This window comes from Haliotis rufescens, unplaced genomic scaffold (genome assembly GCF_023055435.1).
Source record: "Haliotis rufescens isolate VD_foot unplaced genomic scaffold, xgHalRufe1.0.p SCAF_5, whole genome shotgun sequence".
NCBI classification, from domain to species: Eukaryota; Metazoa; Mollusca; class Gastropoda; order Lepetellida; family Haliotidae; genus Haliotis; species Haliotis rufescens.
In genome coordinates this window covers 48,446,473-48,465,815 of record NW_025964223.1, presented here as the reverse complement: position 1 = coordinate 48,465,815, position 19,343 = coordinate 48,446,473, and the positions used below count along the sequence as shown (strand labels likewise).

General features: G+C 35.9%; 1 protein-coding gene across 1 annotated transcript in view; it reads left to right on the top strand.

Annotated features, from left to right (window-relative positions):
* LOC124137116 (E3 ubiquitin-protein ligase rnf213-alpha-like) overlaps nt 1-19,343 on the top strand; it is a 196,930-nt gene that overhangs the window by 148,450 nt on the left and 29,137 nt on the right. The window contains exons 62-77 of the mRNA XM_048384001.1: nt 510-853; nt 1,118-1,281; nt 2,081-2,323; nt 4,323-4,519; nt 5,146-5,245; nt 5,531-5,631; nt 5,987-6,172; nt 6,882-7,133; nt 8,076-8,214; nt 9,684-9,964; nt 11,456-11,561; nt 12,237-12,350; nt 12,643-12,732; nt 13,005-13,064; nt 14,849-15,046; nt 16,874-16,979. Of these exons, the coding sequence (XP_048239958.1) occupies nt 510-853; nt 1,118-1,281; nt 2,081-2,323; nt 4,323-4,519; nt 5,146-5,245; nt 5,531-5,631; nt 5,987-6,172; nt 6,882-7,133; nt 8,076-8,214; nt 9,684-9,964; nt 11,456-11,561; nt 12,237-12,350; nt 12,643-12,732; nt 13,005-13,064; nt 14,849-15,046; nt 16,874-16,979 (2,681 nt within the window). The remainder of the gene's footprint in view (nt 1-509; nt 854-1,117; nt 1,282-2,080; nt 2,324-4,322; nt 4,520-5,145; nt 5,246-5,530; nt 5,632-5,986; nt 6,173-6,881; nt 7,134-8,075; nt 8,215-9,683; nt 9,965-11,455; nt 11,562-12,236; nt 12,351-12,642; nt 12,733-13,004; nt 13,065-14,848; nt 15,047-16,873; nt 16,980-19,343) is intronic.

Below are 19,343 nucleotides of genomic sequence, written 5' to 3'. Positions count from 1 at the left end.
CAATGAACCAAAAGTGGGATATAATTAGCTAAACTCCATTTCCGAATTAAACCAGACCGGGGGAATATGTCATCTCTTAAATTTTACAATGTTACATATCCAGGGGGGTACAGTGCCCATTACTTCAAAATGTACTGAAATTTGGTAAGAGACACAACACATTTTTAAATTTGACACCATCAGTCTGTCTGTTCATCCTAACAAGATGTTGTTTCCAGAGCAGATCTTGAAAACTTTACAATATTTCTTCACCAAACTTGGCATACACATAGGTCTAGCGGTTAACTGGTGCCTTTTGATAGTTTGGGACTTTTGAAAAAAATAATTTTTGAGTTTCAATGGAGACAATATATATATATGATTATATGTATAAGTATATATACATTATATGACTAGATGAAGTATTTACAAGTATATGCTAATGCGGGGGATATTGATGACTGTCCTCTTGTTCTGTTTTGTTAATTTAAACAATTCTAAGTGAGTGCTTTGACTTTTTCTGTTATCAGACGTGCTGCAATGCAGTACCTGGAAAATCAGATCATACCAATTTTGGCGGGAGTTGTGGCATTCCTGGACACCAATAGAAACCTTGACTTGTGTGTATCAGAGGTAGCTCCATGGAAGAAAAGACTTTGGCTTGCTTTGCTTGACAATACAAAAGTATGTCATTACCAGTGTAAAGACATCATTGCCCCAGAGAACCAACACCACCAGGGTGAGGTTGTGCCCCATCATTTGGGAGTCAGCAAACAGGTTTTCACTGTGCAGATGCCATTTTTCTGGCTTCTCTTTCAAGACATAAGAAATGCCATTGCAGAGACAGAGGATACAGGGAGATCAATGGATGAAGGTAGATCAATCTTTCGTTTCGGGAAAGTAATATTGGTCATATTTTTACGTGACTTAATTTACATTTTTCATGGTAACCTGATTTGCACTTAACTCAAAGTAGGTGACAGACATGTCCTTTAGTGAAATGTTTGCCTAGACTAATGGATATGCTTCAAAGAGATAGCTTAAACATATGTGTCGTACATGACCCTTTTCCACATGTATGACAAATTTTGCAGAAACATGTAAGTTGAAAGAATTCTAATTTCTCTTGTTATTTTAGATTCAACTGAGATATTGATCTGCGTAGATGACATCATAAGCAAAACTGCTTTTGGGGAAGTGCTGTCATCAGTTATTGGAGAAGAGGACAAAACTTCTGTGTTCAAAGCTTATCTCGGAGATTTTGTACATACAATCTACTCTGGGAGAATAGATGTGTGGGAGGTAGGGATGTTCATTGTGTTCATTAGCATCATTGTTTATTTTCTGCCATACCTGTTTCCTGATAAACTGGCCTCTATTAATTATGAGATAAATATTCTGTGTTTGCAATGTAAAAGCTATTTAACCTGTAGATATAACTGCACAAAATTGAAATTGTACACACAGCTTATTGTGACATGAAATATATCAGATCACAGTTGGATATAGTAAAGCGCCCAATTCCAAGATCTTTTTTGTTCCCCAAACTTGAAAAAAACTTTCAGTCAAATTCTATCGTATATTCTGCCCAACATCCATTGCCAGAATATAATTTGAATATTCTGGTAACCGCAACTGTCTATCCAATTATTTCAAACTGACAATGATTGAGAAAGAAGTTTTTTTCTATAAACACATGTCTATTAGCTATTGAAGTGATACAGACATCAAATCAGCTGTTTCAACTAGAGATGGTAAATGTGATTTGAAACCTCTAATTGACCGATCAGAATCTAAAATTTTCTAAATTCATTGTAGAATGCTATATCATCAAACCCCAAATTTGGTTCATATTAGGACAAAATCTGTAATCATCACGTTATCGTGTCTGGTGCTTTTCCCTTTTGTGAGAATCCAATAACTTCAAAATGTATTGCAGAGAACCCAAATCAACATTTACACATGTAAAAATGAAGCTAATAACAGTTTTGAAGCTTTTAAAATTGTTGGCATTGAATGTAAAATTATATTACCAGGTGAGCTACAGTTTCATGGGTGTTGGTCTATGCATTTATTATTCAAGCATATTTATTATTCCTAGATATTCTGTAGTGCCCTAGAGAATGCAGCAAGGCAGACAGACAGAGACTTGTGCAACCTAGGTGTGATACAGGCTATTATCTACATCCACGTTATCCACTCGGCTGCCAAAGAGAGGCTTCAGCTCTTCCTGGAGGTGGTCCAGATCTGGCCGGAAGTTGTGACAGCTGTCACTGACTTGAAGGAGAGAGTAGGAGGAAACCCACTGCTCACAGACAACCCACTGCTCACAGACAACGAGATGGTAGGAGTTTATTTGTTGATTGTTTAATGCTTTATTATTCCTGCTATATATCATGGTGGGCTGTAAATAAATATGTCTGGACCATATACACAAGTTATATTGATATTATGAGCAATGTACCATGCTGTTTGGATACATGCATTAACATACAATCAATCAAGTCACTGACTAGCCAATCCAGTTGGTCACTTCTTTCGACAGGCATAGATTGCTGGACACTAATTCTACACCAGAATGTTTAAGAGCTGTAAATGCTAAAACAGATAGTCAACTTGTATTTGCGTTTTGTGTGAAAAACTTAAAAGGTTTATAACTCATAGACATACATCATTTTCAATTTTTATGACAGTACTTACTTCAAATGCCAGTACAATAGAGTTATTCATTTTGAAGAGCTTAACCTGAGTCAAAATGTCAGTTCTGTTGAGTTATTCATTTTTGCATGTGCATCTCAACACAAATGGAAGGAAATAAATTCATGAAAACCTACCTTTGAAACATTGCAACATTATAATAATAACACCAAGGGTTTTTGTAAAATCAAGTTAGTATGTATAACTATCTATCATGTATAAAGTTAATGAGGGGCAAATGTCATAATAAATACATTCCTTGCAGAGAAAATTGAAAAGATCAAGACAATAACATGCACATAGCTTAATAAGGATCTTATTTATAAGCATTCATGGTCTGAAAAGGTTTCTCTTCACTTAAATTTACCACTCATACTGTACACATGTATTTCTGTGATGTTTCCAAGTTCTGCTGGTTGAATTTAACTGAATCTTGGTATTCAGCTGGTATTCCTGATCTTTGAAGATTCAAGTGTGATCAATGTGTAGCCCAAACCAGTTTGGCATCTCTGTTGTTGTTCCCTCCTTTCCTTAGCCCTTGGTTTAAAACTGCGTATTTAGTCTGCAGGTGATATTAATCCATGGGCAACAGTGGTCTTTTAGTCTGGTTCTTGGCTGTAGATGTAGGCCAACAAGAATACTGGGATGATGTTCTTCAAGCTAGAGTCAGTAGATGTCTTTAGGACATTATTTGATAAGGTTGGTTTGTCAATTTTGATCACACCAATGAGATTAATCACACAAAAGGTTACAGTTACAAGGGATATAAATAAATTTTGACCTGCTTCCTGAATCAATCATGTTGTTAATTCAAAAGTGGTTCTTTTATCATCACATTAAGCAATATTACAGCTATAATATGGCAGTGGCATATAAATAATAGAGTTTGGGCTAGACGATCCAGTGATTAATATTGTGAGCAACAACCAACACTGTTGGGTCATGATGACATGCAACCGACCAGTCACTGAGCTTGACCAATCAGTCCATTTGGTCTTCTTATGACCACCACAGGTTGCTCAGGACCTATATATATGCTTGTCTTTTCTCATATTTTGGACAAAATTCAGAGTGTTCAGAGTGGTTCCTTTATCCAGCCTTGTCCATGAAGTTGTACATAATGTAAGAAGTTAAGTGCATATGGGAAAAGATATTTTGTTTCGTACACATTGTTGGCAAAGGGAATGATGCACTATGCATCTCCAAATAGATGTCCAACAAGGCTAAGGAGATGTGTGACACCTTGGTGAATCTGAGATGACATCACAATTCATGTATTTCAAGTCTTTAAATTTCCTGATGGTTGATGTCACCATGTAAATGATGATACTGTAAGGTTTTGTGAGAATTTGATTGCTGTCACATAAAATTGTACAGGTGGAGGGGTGTGAAAAGTTGTTACATAAAATGGGGGGCGTCAGCAAAATATAATACAGTCTCAGCCCCACTCCTACCCCCAATCCCCCAACACCACATACACATGCACCAGTCCCAAAGCATGATCTTTGGACCCGGGTATTGTCATTGTTGTCCTATTCACTGAACAATATTGGCAGCTACATTGTCAGTTTGGTCATTTAAGGCTCCCTTGTCTCATGCTGCTTGTAGACATTGTTATTGGTAATGTCATTTTTTCTGTTCTTCAGACTTTGGATGTTCTGAGTATTGTCCTTCTCATGGAGCAGCTAGAACCAAAGAAGGAGGAACTAAACACTGATGCAGGTCGAGCTGCCTGGATGGATTGTGTCAAAACATATCTGCCTGTGATAGCGAGAATCCTCAACACTACTAACACAGAGCTTGCACATGGCAATGTGTGTCTCAGGGCAATGGATCAAGTCAGGTATTATTGCCAAAATGGATATATTTCTTTTACATTACTGCAATAGCACTATGTTCACTTCTAATGCCATAGCTATGTTTAGGTTTCATCATTGGTCCTTATTTTGGATGTGTTTAAAAATTATTTAACTTTGTAATGCTGTTTGGTTTGGAAGTCAGATAGTTTTATGAGACAGCCTTTTTAGTTAAAGGTGTGTCATCTGTAAAATGTGATCTGCACAATGTTCACACCTGTACCCTATCTTCTTTATACTATAAAAAGCAATAACATAAATTTGAGTTATATTTATTTTACCTATAACTCAAAAATGTGTTTGTTTCCTTTAGGGGGGATATCTAGCACCATAATACGACTAAGATGTGATCATAACATTAAAATATACTTTTTGTTTGCCTTTTTTGGAAGAGAAAAAACAAACAAATTATGTACAATTTTTATTTTCTACTACTCAGGGATTAATACACAGCCATTTAATATGAAAAAATCTTGTATCAGCATGTCTGAAGGTCTTCTGCCATATTGCTTTTAGATCGCCCAATGCTACATTTACCTACATGGAAAACAATTCTCACTCTATGAAAGATCAAGACATGTTTATTCCTTAGTGATACATTGTGTTGTTTCAGATGTGGATGGATGCGGGTAATGGCCATCAAACTGTTTTTGGAGAGTTTCTCAAGCAACAAGAAAGTTCAACTGGAAACACGATGCATGCCCCTCTGGACAGTAAGACGTGTCCCTCACTTCATATGAGCATGAGATTTATTTAAATTCTCTCATTAAGCATTTCAGTTACAGTTATAGAAAGTTTTTTACAAAACAAACAATGATCCTTCCTCCTATCAGGGGGACCATCTACCAACTGTTAACAAATTTACGCAGCTCTGTGTCTTGAAAACAGTCTTTGAAACAGTAAACAAAAAGGATGCAATTAACAAAATTGAAGATTGTCTCCCAGGTAATTAGTCTACCTGTTTTCAGACTAAACTGTAATAACATTGTTCATTTCAGATGCTCACTGAAAATACTGACTTCAAGAAAATTGAATCACTAAAAAAGATTGAGCTGTTCCTGAGAAGTGTTAACAAAAATGTTGTCAAAAAACTATCTGGGTAAGTACTTTAAAGTCATCAATGCTTTTATTGCATTTTCAAGAAGAACTTTTTAAAATAAAATTAATATTTTATTATATTTTCTAGCTACGTTATTTTGTCTACATTCTACTGATGCTTTCATTAGGCCCAGCTTTAGCAATCCTTGTCATAAAACGTGTAGGTTCTTAAACAACTTTGACCACAAAATCAGACATGATTGAAAAATTGAGATCAATTCAAATCTGAAAGAATGTCTTGTTAAAACATTTTTCAAGTCAGGTAGAGAAATTTAACATCTTTATTCCTTTAAGGTAATAAAGTGTTACACAATTTTCAGAAAGTGTTTACACATTCAGTTAATTAATGTTTTCAGAAAAATAGGTTCTTGCAGTCATTGTGAAACAGAGTTTGAAGCACCACCAGTAGAGCTTCCCTGCAAGGACAACATCTGCCTCCGATGCTACAATGAAACCCAACTTACAAGAGATCTGAGGTGTCCTAAATGTCATAATGCTTTCCCGGAAACCTTCACGCCAGGCAGTGGACCTTCACAACAGGTGTAAGTGTCTTTTCCTGATAATTCAAATGCCAAAGTTGTAATGACATATTATGTTAAGGAGACCATACAAGAAACTGTCGGTTTGTGAATGAAAATTGCTAAATTGCATGTATGTTATCTATCTTAAAACACATCCCTCCTTTAGACTTATACAAGACATTCTTTTGTGGAAAAATAAAATAAACCAGTAATCTTTGTAGTCTGTATTTATACAGTGTGAGCTGCAGTTGCATGATGCCTGTGAAATGCAAGGATGATCATGATGTATGTGTGACAAGCTCTGTCGTGTGTTGAACTTTACAATGCATTGTACAATGCCCTTTACAACATGTATTTAATAAAGTCCTTAAACTAGCGTGTACATTTCTGGTACATGCTGATGAGGGTAATAGAAAATATACAGTACTGAACAAGGATATATATGTTTCTCTTTTTATAGTTTTTCTCATCAAAGGGTTATCTAATTACATTAAAATGAACATTGTTATAGGTAATATAATGTAAAAACATTTATACATATTATTTTCTAAGCTTTTAAGGATTATCCAAATATTTGAAAATAGGTCATTTCACAATTTTCTGTATTGTGTTGCACTAGCAAGGTTGACTATTTAATGTCCTCAATATACTCAAACTTTATGAGAGAAAAAAGTATAGCATCAACTTCAAGGTAATGTATAAATTGTATCACTACATTGCTATTTTGCAGAGAAATGTTCAAAGAATACCAAGAGTATCTGAAGTGCTGCAACAGCTTCCTCATGTCTGTGGTGTCCAAGCTGTGTTTTGGTGGAACAGAGCCTCCAGAGAGTGCTGTCATAGAGAGGATCTTCAGCTACATCACTCGCAGATATGGTCAGACTGGAAGGTTGCACACTAAAGAGATGTCTGTATTTGAAGATATGATTGATCCCACACCTGTGGTCAGATCCTTTCTTCTAAAACTTCTGATACACAAAAGGTAGGGTTATCAGATCACCTAAATAAATTGCCATTTGTTCAAATGAGTATCTTCATCTCATCTATTCAACAGAGTTGGAAATCATAGAAACAACTGAGAATGTCCTATCTTGATCTAGGCATAGAAAATAATGATGATGGCAACCATCTTCTCCAAGCTGTATGATAAGAGGGATGATTTTGATTTTCCCATTGTGAAATTCCCCTTCATGTTGAACACTGTACTACAAGGGCCATCTTGTGGCATCTACATTTCCCAGTCGCTTGGGTATTTAGGAGCATGTACATAATATTCAAATTTCATGCTAAAGACACATTTTGCTTACATTGCTAAGGTTTTCAATTAAGGTTTCATCATCAAATGCCTGGTAAAGTAATTCAAGAAATTTATGGTAGACTTAACTAAATATGACACATTGCTTGTCAACATGATGCATGATGCTATCCCACAGTATGACCCTTGCAGGGAGTTTTCACACTCACTGGCACTTACTTTATTTGTTTTGGTGGTCATGCTTCGTGACTTGGTTGACAATGTGGCGTCGTACCCAAATGACAGGATCATTGCTTATAATACTGATCACTGGATTGTCTGGGCCAGACTCAATTGTTTACAGGCTGGCATCGTATTGCTTGGCCCGGCATTAGGCAACAAACAAACTCTTTCATATTTATGAAAGTTTTGTGAGTGGTGGGTGCTACCTATAAAGCAGGACTTGCTTACCCTTTTCACAAACTCCTTTTATCATTACTGATTTCAGTGGATCATTCATGTAACTTTTATCACTGTTTGACTTTTATGCCTATGGAATCAGTTTTGGCAGATAGATGAGAATGATTGTTCTCTGGTATTGATGTTTGGAATTTAACAAGGATGAAACAGTTACCAGCCTTTGTCATCCAGGAGCAGATTTAAAGCAATGCTTATTGTCTTTGTCTTCAGTGAGGTGATGGTACACAACTATCTCCAGAACTTCTTTCATGATGCCAAAGCCATATGTCAACAAGGAAAAGAAGAGATGTCCATTGAGACATTGGAGGAGATTGTACAGTTCAGCCTTCTTGTTATACACTGCTTTGAGGTAATCTTTGACAGAATGCTCAAATTTTGGTTTAAGGGGGCCTGGATGGTACAAATCAGCATATGACATGGTGGTGTCTTTTCTCCTATTGTTGTCTGTTCTATTCCAGTCTGGCCTCCCATAATGTTGAGAGCTGACGAGTAAGGTCATGATCAAACCAAATATGTTAATGTATGACTAGCACATTTGATACAGTTAAGCATTCTTTCATCACGGACATGTTGGTGACTAGGGATGTATGATTAGCTATGTGAGGTCATGTAAATAATAACAAACTTACTCTACATTATATATTGGCCTCAAATATAGTACATGGAGTATAAGCTAAAAATTGAAGACAACATGTGATGGGATGTACTATATGTATTTCTATTTTCACAAGTGACACAAACATTCTTTTCTTGTTAACAAAGGAATTGCATGTTAACATGTTAGTTTCTTGGTGGAAATATTTGTTAATGGAATGGTTACAGAATACTAATTTTATCCGCCAGGCATATAAATACGTGGGGATATAGTCAACACCTTGTCCGTCCACTCGTCCTTCCGTCCATAATTTTTTTGTTTCTGGAGTATAACTTGAAAACCGTTTAATATTTTTCAACCAAAATTGGCAGGTCTTGAAGTGGTGTCTTTTGCTATTTATTGATGTTTGGCATTTTTATTTTTCTAAATTTCCTTGGACTTAGTCTTTGAAGGTGGTGTGGATTTCATTTCTGGAGCACAACTCAAAAACCGTTCAATATCTTTCAACAAAACTTGGAAGGTATATCAAACAGATCCTGAAGTGGTACATTTTGCTATTTAGGGATTTTTGGCATTTTTGGCATTTTTCTTTTTCTTGATTTCCATGGAAAGAAATTGGACTTAGTCTCAAAAGGGTGGGTTAGGTGCCATTTCTGGAGCACAACTTGAAAGCTGATACTGCTTATGGCTTTTACTCAGCCATTTTGATTCAAAACATAATGAAATTTCATATATTTATAGTAATGCGTACTCAAGACATATGTTCTGTTTTTCATGATGCATATTAAGTGTGGACCTTAATTTGACCTCTACACTTTGATAATGCTACTAATTTCTCTCCAAATGCATTTCCTCACACTGTAAACATCCTCTTTTCAAGAACCACTTGTCTAATGGAGCTAAAGCTTTTTATGCCTCTTCCTACTGACACAAACCTTTCCTTTTTTCAAAATATAATGAACCGGCAGCTATTTTGAAAAAGTTATGTGTGGCCACTGTTAAGAAATTTCTGCTCAAAATGTACTGTTATGCTCTTAAATTGGCTCAAATGCATTTTTGGGAGAGAAAATCATTGAAATGAATTAAGTGATAAATAAGTAATATATGATCTGTCCTTTGGTTGATTATTATAGTCAGAGAATAAGAAAGTAATCATGTTGTAATGAAATCAAGATGTGATTTTGTAAAGAAGGAATGTATGTCTGTCTTTTGATTCGTTACAGGACTTATATCATGAGCATGGATCTCAGTCAAGGACCTCATCAGAAGAAATGCAAGCTACAGGCCACAAACTGTTAGATGGGCGACGATATATCTTATATATGGATTTGGACTTGAGAAAGATGTACACCATTGCCATGTGTAGATATGGTCTTTCAGTAACAGCCAAATACCTGCACGCTGTGTTTATTGCTGGGACCGAGAAAATGTCAACTGACTATTTCAGAGAACTCTTGAATCACACTGAAGGCATCGTAACAGTTAAAAATGCTGAATGGCCAAAGTAAGAAATTTTTTGTGCTTTGGAATAATATAATGTAATGACAATAAATTACCTATAGAACTGAATCAAATTTTCAACTGAGAGATATGAAATATACCGGTAATAACAATCAATAGTATGGATGAGAACTTATATTTTTCAACTTCATATGGCATCCATATTGTTGTTTTTTAATGCTCAACTATGCTCATAACTTTTGGGGTTTATAGAAAAGAAGTATTTCATGGTTGAAATGCTTCTCATATACCCCTATGAATGTTTTTTTACATGTCATTGGATAACATCAAAATCATATAACTAGGACAGATTATACTTCAAATTATGTAAGTTATGATATATGCTCGTATGTATTCATTCTCAGGCAACTAAGGTTTGCTTCAAGGTGACAATAGTGGTAGTTTGAATTGGTTTGTGTAAATAAGTGTAATTATCCCAATGTATCCCAATAAGCTCACACACAATTTTGCCAAGATGTACACAAAATTGAAGGAAAATTTGAATAAAATAAATTAAGTAGATTAAACAATTTCAGTCATCAATCTAGACAATAGTCTGAAAGGTTCGAATCTGATTTTCAATATGGCGATTATGGCAGCCATGATGAAAAATCCATCTCTGGTAAATACACAGTCATTTTTTGTTTCAAAATATTTTGAAATTTGGTTTATGTGTAGTTTGTACAGTTGACCAAAATATCAACATATGATGTTATATTGTGAATATTGACCTTGATTTGACCTTTGCTCTTTGATCACCGATGCCCTCACAGTGTCTGGGATCTGTGAACAACTCCTCTAATTTACACTTCCTCTAAAAACATTTTGAACCAAACTTGACTGAAACTGTTATGTAAAGGTTTTGGTCCAGATTGGTCAATGATTACACCATTCAGTCAGTTAATCAGGCAGATGTGAAACTGTGTTATTACAAGTCCTACAAAATCAGATATCGATAGAATGCCTGTCAAATAATTGTATCATTGATGGTCAGTTACTTTTTTAAATGATGTGAATGATCCTTATACTTTGTACTTTCTAATAAGTAAGGTGAAGGTCATAGTCAATGTCACTAGGTCAGAGTAATTAAATTGTTTATGTAGGTCTTTTGCATTCAGGATCCATATGATTTGGATATTGTCATACCAATATTTGGTAATTTTATTAGTATCTTAACACATACAGTTGCAGATGTTTCTGAAGACAAGAAGTGAAGCTGCAAGATTGTGAGAGTGTAAAACATTATATACACATGTGGCAATATTTCTTAACCTTTTCACAGCTGTATCACAAGGACAAAAGTGTGCATTATACTTGTGCATATGGTATGGTACAGTACACACTATAATACTGTTTAATATATACTTTTTTCACATCTTTCAAGAATCCTTCAATATGAATGCAGCAAAATATATTTTACACATGTTGAAATGTTGTCAACATATCCAGGTGAGGTACGGTGATGTAATAGTTCAAATGATTGTATTTTCTTCAGGAAGTTCTTGGTGAAGCAGATATGTCGGGAGTTTGGGACTGACAGCTACCATGCTATCTGTGAAACTGGCAAGGTGCCATGGCTGGCACTGGATGTTACAAATCAGGTGACTACTTACGTTGTCTGTCCCAACTTGTATTTGTGCATTATTTTCTGTATATTTATTATTAGTAGAAGAAATGTTGTTTGACTGAGGCTTTGGAAGAGTAGCTAGAATAGCAGACTGCTAGCCTTTGGCTTTCCTTCTGAAAATATAGCAACCTGAGAAATCTCTGCTAAAAGTCAGATGTTAGGTTCCGACTACATGTATATCATAAGAATATGTTTATGAATCACTATCAAATAGTGATGACACCTGGCGTTTGTGAAAAGATGGCGTATCCTGCCCCACCAGTGGCACCTGTCACAAACACATGCAAAGGCTAGTCAGTTGTTCACCTGATAAAACACAGGGACATATGGTACTAGTCAAAATAGGGACTGATGAAACCAATGGACATGCAGATGAATCTGAAACGTGTACCCACCAATGATCATTTGCTTGTTTTTCCGACAGGCAATCATCATTTTTGCAAAATATTAAGACTACTTATTTTTAGAGTCTTATAATTACATACTTGAAACATAAGTCAATTTTCTTTTGTTCCCGTAAGCTTTGCAAAATGAGAGTCCACCAATTAACATGTACTGAAATGATATGAAGTGACATGTTCGAGGCAGCAGACTTAAAACTTTTTGGCACAAAGTGCTTGTATTCTAATCTCAGAATTCTTTTCATTAGGTCAATGAGTGCCCAGATCGATATGTTGTCTGCTTTGAGTACCAGGAAGTAAGAGAAACTTTGGCTAAGACTCTCCTGGGTGAAGACATCAAGCACCTGAAACCATTGGTCAAGGTAAGAGCATCCAGTGATGAATGTGTTAGCTCAAGCTAGAAATGTAAAACATAAATAATCAATATCAAGATAAATTTGTCAATGAAATGTGAATATATTTAGTGAAAAGTGTAATTCCAGATTGATATGTTTGGATCAGCATTACAATCAGTGATACATGGCCACTGCCAGGATACATTGATTAGTGGTACACACTTTATTTTTAAACATGTTTTACCCCTACTCCCCACAATGGTTGATGTAATATGTGTATTTGCATATATTTATGATAATTATTGTTAATTAATTTCAGAAAAATGAGATGCTGTTTCTCCTAGCTGTACACAGAGAAGTGACCATGTCCAATATCAAACCACAAACTGAAAGGGATCGACAGATCTTGGTACGTCACAGATTTGTAACTATTGTACTTTGAACAGTTAACTTCTTTGAGAGGCATTTCGAAAGCACTTAAACAGGTATACATTTTTCAATATTTGTAGTGAACATAAGTTTCATTCATGACTATATATTTCTTTTGAAAACTGAAAAAAATTGGGTTTAGATAAATGATGCCATTGATGCTTGAACATGTATATCACTTATTCTTAGGACTGTTCAAAGAGTTTTGTTCACTAGTGATACATTGACATTTATCCTTGTTTTCCTTTTCAGAAAACATCTCTTCTAATGGTCACACAATTTGTTGAGAAAACAAAGAAAGTTAAGCAAAAAGTAAGTTCATACCCAACCTCACATGTATGGATTGTACATGTTTATGTCACAAATTATTTTTATTATGACACATACCAACTATAATATATGTATCTTAGCTGTTATCAGTGGGATATATGTCACATAATGTCATACATCATACATGGAATGAGACCAGTAACTATGTGACTGTTACTTTATTGTTTGCCGATTTGCATCAAGCTATTAAGTAAATTATATTATGACTTTGTATAGTGCACTTTCCAATATATACCTGCTTAAATGTGATTAGACGGCATTAATTATACATATGTATAATTATTACTCTAGACAATGGATTGATGTGCACTCAATTTTCATTCTCCGCTGACAAGCTTAGCTGCCTGTGAGGCACTAGAAGATTAACAGTAATATTACCATCTCATCCTACCTACGACCCATTAGCCCTTTTTTCATTATACATATTTTTAAATATTTGGGTATTTCATCTCTTCTCAACAACAATATCTTATGTTATGTTTTGTTACTGTTAGAAAATTCCTTTTTGCAATCACCTCGCATCATCACTATTTTATAGTAATTCATAAACACATGCTTATGATATGGCAGTAGCAATCCTAAAATGGACTCTGTGCCTAGCAGAGATTTCTTATGATTATGAAAAGGCTTTTGTCGCTTATATTAACATGCAGGAGTAGATGTGGCAAATGAATTTTATTTCTTGCTGGTGTTTTCCTGCTTTGAACAAGTACATTATTGATATAGCCTATAAGATATTCTTTAGTTCAATATGTGCTTCTGACTTCTACATATGGAGACTGCACACTCATTTTATCTAAATTATCCACTACAATTATGGAATTAGATCATTGTAAGTATTTATGTAAACCATCTCCAGCCATGCTGTATGCTCACTCTTTAAATTTTGTACAAAGGAAAAATTGCTGTTGCGACATAAACTATTAACTTACTAACATGTAGCTCACTGTGCACCGATTTAACTGGAACTGACTGACTGAGTTTATACTAGTACTGACAATTCAGTGTTCCAAATTATGGTGCCAGCATGAAACACACATGAGAGCTACCAATCTCATTAAAATCAGATCTTAGTTCTCGCAATCGCTTAACAAAAGTCTGAGGACATCCCATTATGGGTCACGTCAGAACGACCTTTCATCAGACCAATCAAAGTGTCGCTTACCAGATCATGAAAGTGACAGTCAGAATGCGTTTTCTAATCATGCAACCTCGAAAAGGTTTACACGGGGTATTCCGAACGACAGTTATGGCCCGTACGACTGATTCCGTCAAAAGTATCATCTATCTCTCGCTTCCGTGGGATAAACATTTGAACTGAGGAGGTGTACGTTGCACAGTACATGGGAAGCACTGCCATACAATCGCAACCATATATTAGACATTCCGGAATGTTCGTTCGTTCAGGTTTCAAAATTTTAAACGAGAACCATGTCAACATATTTTTCAAGTGTAGTCTGAAATGGAAGTTCCCAGGTTGAAACGAGTGCCGTAAAGCTCGAGAAAGCCGCTTTCTAATTGGCTGATGTCGACTTCTTGTCAGTCATTTCAGTGGTCGGTCAAAGTTCACGAAAGGTCGTCCTGACGTGACCCTGATGGGATGTCCTCAGATCTTAGTTTAGCGGCAGCGAGAACTTAGATCTGATTTTAATGAGATTGGAGAGCTACAGAACAGCTGTAATTTTCTTGATATCTGTTCAATATCTTGTCATTGTCACCATTCCAATTTTTAAGTCTATAGTGTGATTTTTTCCCATACCTCTTAGGAGCTTGCCCAGAGTCTGCTGCAGAATGAGTTCGGTAGGCCTGGCTCTCCCCTGAACATCACAGAAGGACAGAGTGTCCGAGACCAGAGTCTGGCGTGTCTGCTGCTGCACACATACCTCGTCCTAACACACTTCAACAACATGCCAGGCTTCCTTAAACCTCTCGCTGACCTCATACTGCATCCAGAGGACATGAGGGTTAGTCAAAATGTATATGTTGGCACTTGAAGCATGCAGTGTTAAAAACAAGCCGAGGATTTTTCAGAAAAGAGTTATCGATAAATATATGATTAGTATGTAAAAATATCAATCATTTTAAATAGTTATTGAAATGCCTATCTTGGTATATTTAGCTCACCTTAAAATTGGTGAGCTTTGTCTGTTGCACTGTTCTATATCAACACAATACTGACAAATGTTGTACATATCTTTTGTTCGTAGAATTATCAGTCAGCGAAAATTTAAAATGGCTTATGCATATACGCAGCAGCACATTTAAGACCCTATATTAGGCCTACATCTTCAACTCAGAAGCAGTTTGAAATATTGATTCAAGTGTTTGATGTTCATAAGCTCCATCTGTTCAGTAAAGTAAGGTTTTCATTTAGAAAAATCAAAGTAGCAACCATGGCAGTTATCATAATAGGGCATCACTCAATGGAATCTGTTTAATTTCTTTTCATAATCAAGAATGTTTGTTCTCTGGTGTTGACATTTTGTATATATCTGGTTAAGTTTGTAATAGGGTCACCACAAATATAAATGGTAATCATCATAGATAATGTTTGCAAAATGAGTAAACTTTTTTATGCTTGAGTATTACTGTGTAAGACTGTAAATTAACTGGATTTTGCGGACCAGAAAAAGATTCTGAAGAAGGAGGTGGGCCTATGTAAAGGTTACATTTTCATGAATCAATTTTTCAGTTCATATTGCACACTTGGGTATAATTGCTATTTTGTGTATTGTGCCCAGTAAAATCATATATCGTATCGATTCAGGTGAACAAACAATATATAACAAACTTTGTCACTGAAAATGTGAAATTTGCTAGTAAACATCACTAGACAAGTTGATTTACCATTTCAATTGTATTTCTGATTATGTTAGGCATTGTTTTATATGCAAGGATTACGATTACCATGTGTTTTTGCCACGAAAACTAGGCCGGAAATAGCAATCAGCTGTACACACATTTCTCCTAATCTACTGGTGATTATGTTAAAATATACCCTTTAATAATACAGAAATATTTTTGACACAGAGATAAGTCATGTCAAGGTCACCCTTAAGGCCATTGTCTGAAGAAAGTTTTGTTTATACAAAGGACTTATGATGCATTTAGTGAACTTCAATGAAACTTGATATGTCATCCTTGTGGAAAGGCGGGTGAGTGAGCTATGTATAAGGTCAAGGGTGCAGTGAAAGTAATTCATGAAGTACTTTAATCTTGTGGTAGCATTTATTTCCCCAAATCAAAGGAAATGATAATCATTAAAGCCTGGAAATGATTTCAGATAGGAAATATGTAGTGTTATGGTCTGTAATGATTTATCAGGCCTTTTAGACATAGCAGTGCTGCTTTTACTTTTACAAGCACATTTCTTGTTATACCAGGAATTGTATATATAAACCCCTGCCACCATCCCAATCTGTTGCTTGGCTCCATGGCTGCCAGTTAGTTCATAATACTGTATTACCGGTATAACTTTCCCCTCCTCATTAAGATGACCATTAAAAATACTTAAAATCTGACCATTAACATCATGATTTTAACATTCAAAAGGAATATTTACCGGTAGTTATCAGATAATCATTAATTTTTGGGAGTATAGATAACAAAATAAGAGTACATTTGAAGGAAAAAATGTATCTCATACGTGTCAAATGACTAGAAAAATATCAATACAAATTAATATACTCTTTTGATAAAAGTGTGAGTAGAAATCTTTTTTAAATTAATAAAATGATAGTATACAATTTAATCTTGTAGATACTGGAATCTATCTCTAGTCTCTCTTGTAGGACATGCTACTCCCAACAATGCCTCAGGATGATGTAGATTCCATTAGGCAGTCAATGCTGAATTCCATGAAAGCGAAAGGAGATGCCAGTGAAGTCGTCTTTTTTTGTAAGTATTTTTACGAGGGGTGACTGATAAGTTCTGAGCCTCACTTCGAAGGAATCACATAATAGTTTAAAAACAACATCATTATGGACATTACATGATGTCATGGAGGTATATCCACAAAAACATGAGTAAATTGAGCAAATTGTTTTGCTGTCACAGGTCTGTAAAATAAACAAGGGTATGGAATCTTTAAAAAAAATGGACAAACTTGAAAGTGCAGGAATTATTTGCAGAAAGAGGATCTAACCCCAAAATCCATTCTTGAAGATATGAGTACTACACTAGGGAAGGACGCCCCTTCCAATTCCACCATTAAGAGGTGACAGATGAAGCATGACGGGAAGAAAAAATACTCTGTCCTGGAAGGCCTGTCACACCAGAAAATATCCAGAGAATACAGGATATGATGATGACTGACATGCTTATGACTTGAGCGTCATATTGCTGGTTAAGTGGGCATTTCCCAGGAGAGAGTACACTACATTATCACAGAAACTTTGTCAATGAAGGTATCAGCTTGCTGGGGTTCCAAAGCTTCTGACACCTGATAAAATATGCACCAGACATATTGTGTCTGTGAGAATAAAGCTCTGTTTGAAGCTGATCCAGAAAGGTTCTTGCAATATTTTGCGACTATGAATAAAACCTGGGAACCAGTCCAAGCACCAATCAAAACAGTTATAACAGAAAGGTTATGACTTCTGTGTCATGATATTGGACTACCTTCCAAAAGAACTGACAAGAGCTTATAATGCAATTATGGCTTAAATTAGGACTAGGTGACATGGGAAGCTGAGAATAGGTGTGCTTTTCATCAGGACAAGGCACCATCACACAAATCAGTCCTTGCCTTGGCTACAATCCACAAGTATAGCTTTGAACTCCTTAAGCACCCACCATATTATTCTGATCCTTCTCCATCAGACTTCCATCTGTTTTCAATCATGAAGAAGACTCTACCTGGAACCTATTTGAACTCGAATGATGACGTCATAGCATCTGTGGAGGACTTTTTGGACAGCCAGGAGAAGGTCTTCTATGAAACTGGGATAAAATTCTTCCAACATCTTGGCAAAAGTGTATCAACGTAAAAGGAGATCATATTGAAACATAAATCATTTTAATGTCTGTACGTAGAATTTTTCTATATAAGGGTCAGTACATATCAATCAACACTTTTATGTTATATTTTTACAATTGATATATCATTATTAATGACTCAGGCTATAGATCTGATACACTTTATGATACATATGAGATGGATTCAATTTACCTACTGTTACTGTCTGCATAGTAATGTAATGGTGGGTGAGTCCATGTTGTTTAAACCACAGTGAGAAATATTAAACATATATAAGCAACGCTTTTGTACAATATTTTGTCAAGCACCCAATTTAGTTATAACAAGATTTGGGAATAGGGGACTGGTATATTCTGATCTGGAATCCCCAATAAGTTCAATGAGTGGGTAACAACTGGATGTCACAAATAAGATATGAGCTTTACAGGAAGTACATAATTCCTTTGAATACCTAACCTCTTTTACATCATATCCAATATTCTTGCAATTTGGTTAACACTAAAAATAGCTTTAGATGTCAACAGACCTCCTCTTCATTGTCAGCCATCCTACCTAACCAGTTGTTAGGAATGCCTCATATTGTGCCAAATGCCTCTGCCCATGTGCAGAGCACAAGACATGTATCTTCTCTGGAAATGTTGGTGATTTACCACGCTCTCAATACATGGACAGACAAGTTGTTAGTCATCAGTACCGGTTGCTACTAACAACACCACGGCAGTACCATACCATCAACAAGAAGGGGGAACGGAATAAGAACGTTTCTTGAAGGAGACTTTACGTTTATTTGGATTAGCAGACCTAATCAATTGCAGATTGGATGCATGCCACATACCAGGCACACACAACATATTGGCAAATTGTTTGTCCCCAAAGTGCAACATCATGTCAATGGAGTGTCTCTATACTTTCCCAAGTTTTCAAGTGAATAACAATGACTTGGGACGGTCACATCTCGACTTGTTGCGACATGTCTTAACAGCAAGCTTCCAATCTATGTCTGTCCAGTACCAGACCCGCAGACTCTACATCTAGATACCCTGCCACTTAATTGGGGAGATATGTTTGCATACACATTTTCCCTTTGGCAAAGATGCAGGTTTGTTGTTTCTCTAATTCTGCCTCCAATGCAAGTTTGGACAGTGGTGGAGAAGACTAGACTTCTCCTTCCTCAAATACACAGTGGATTGAGTCAATACTCCATCTCTGCCATGTGGACCATCCAGACCAGTTCAGCACTGAAATATTATCTCACAGCTGCACAGGAACATCGACGACACAAA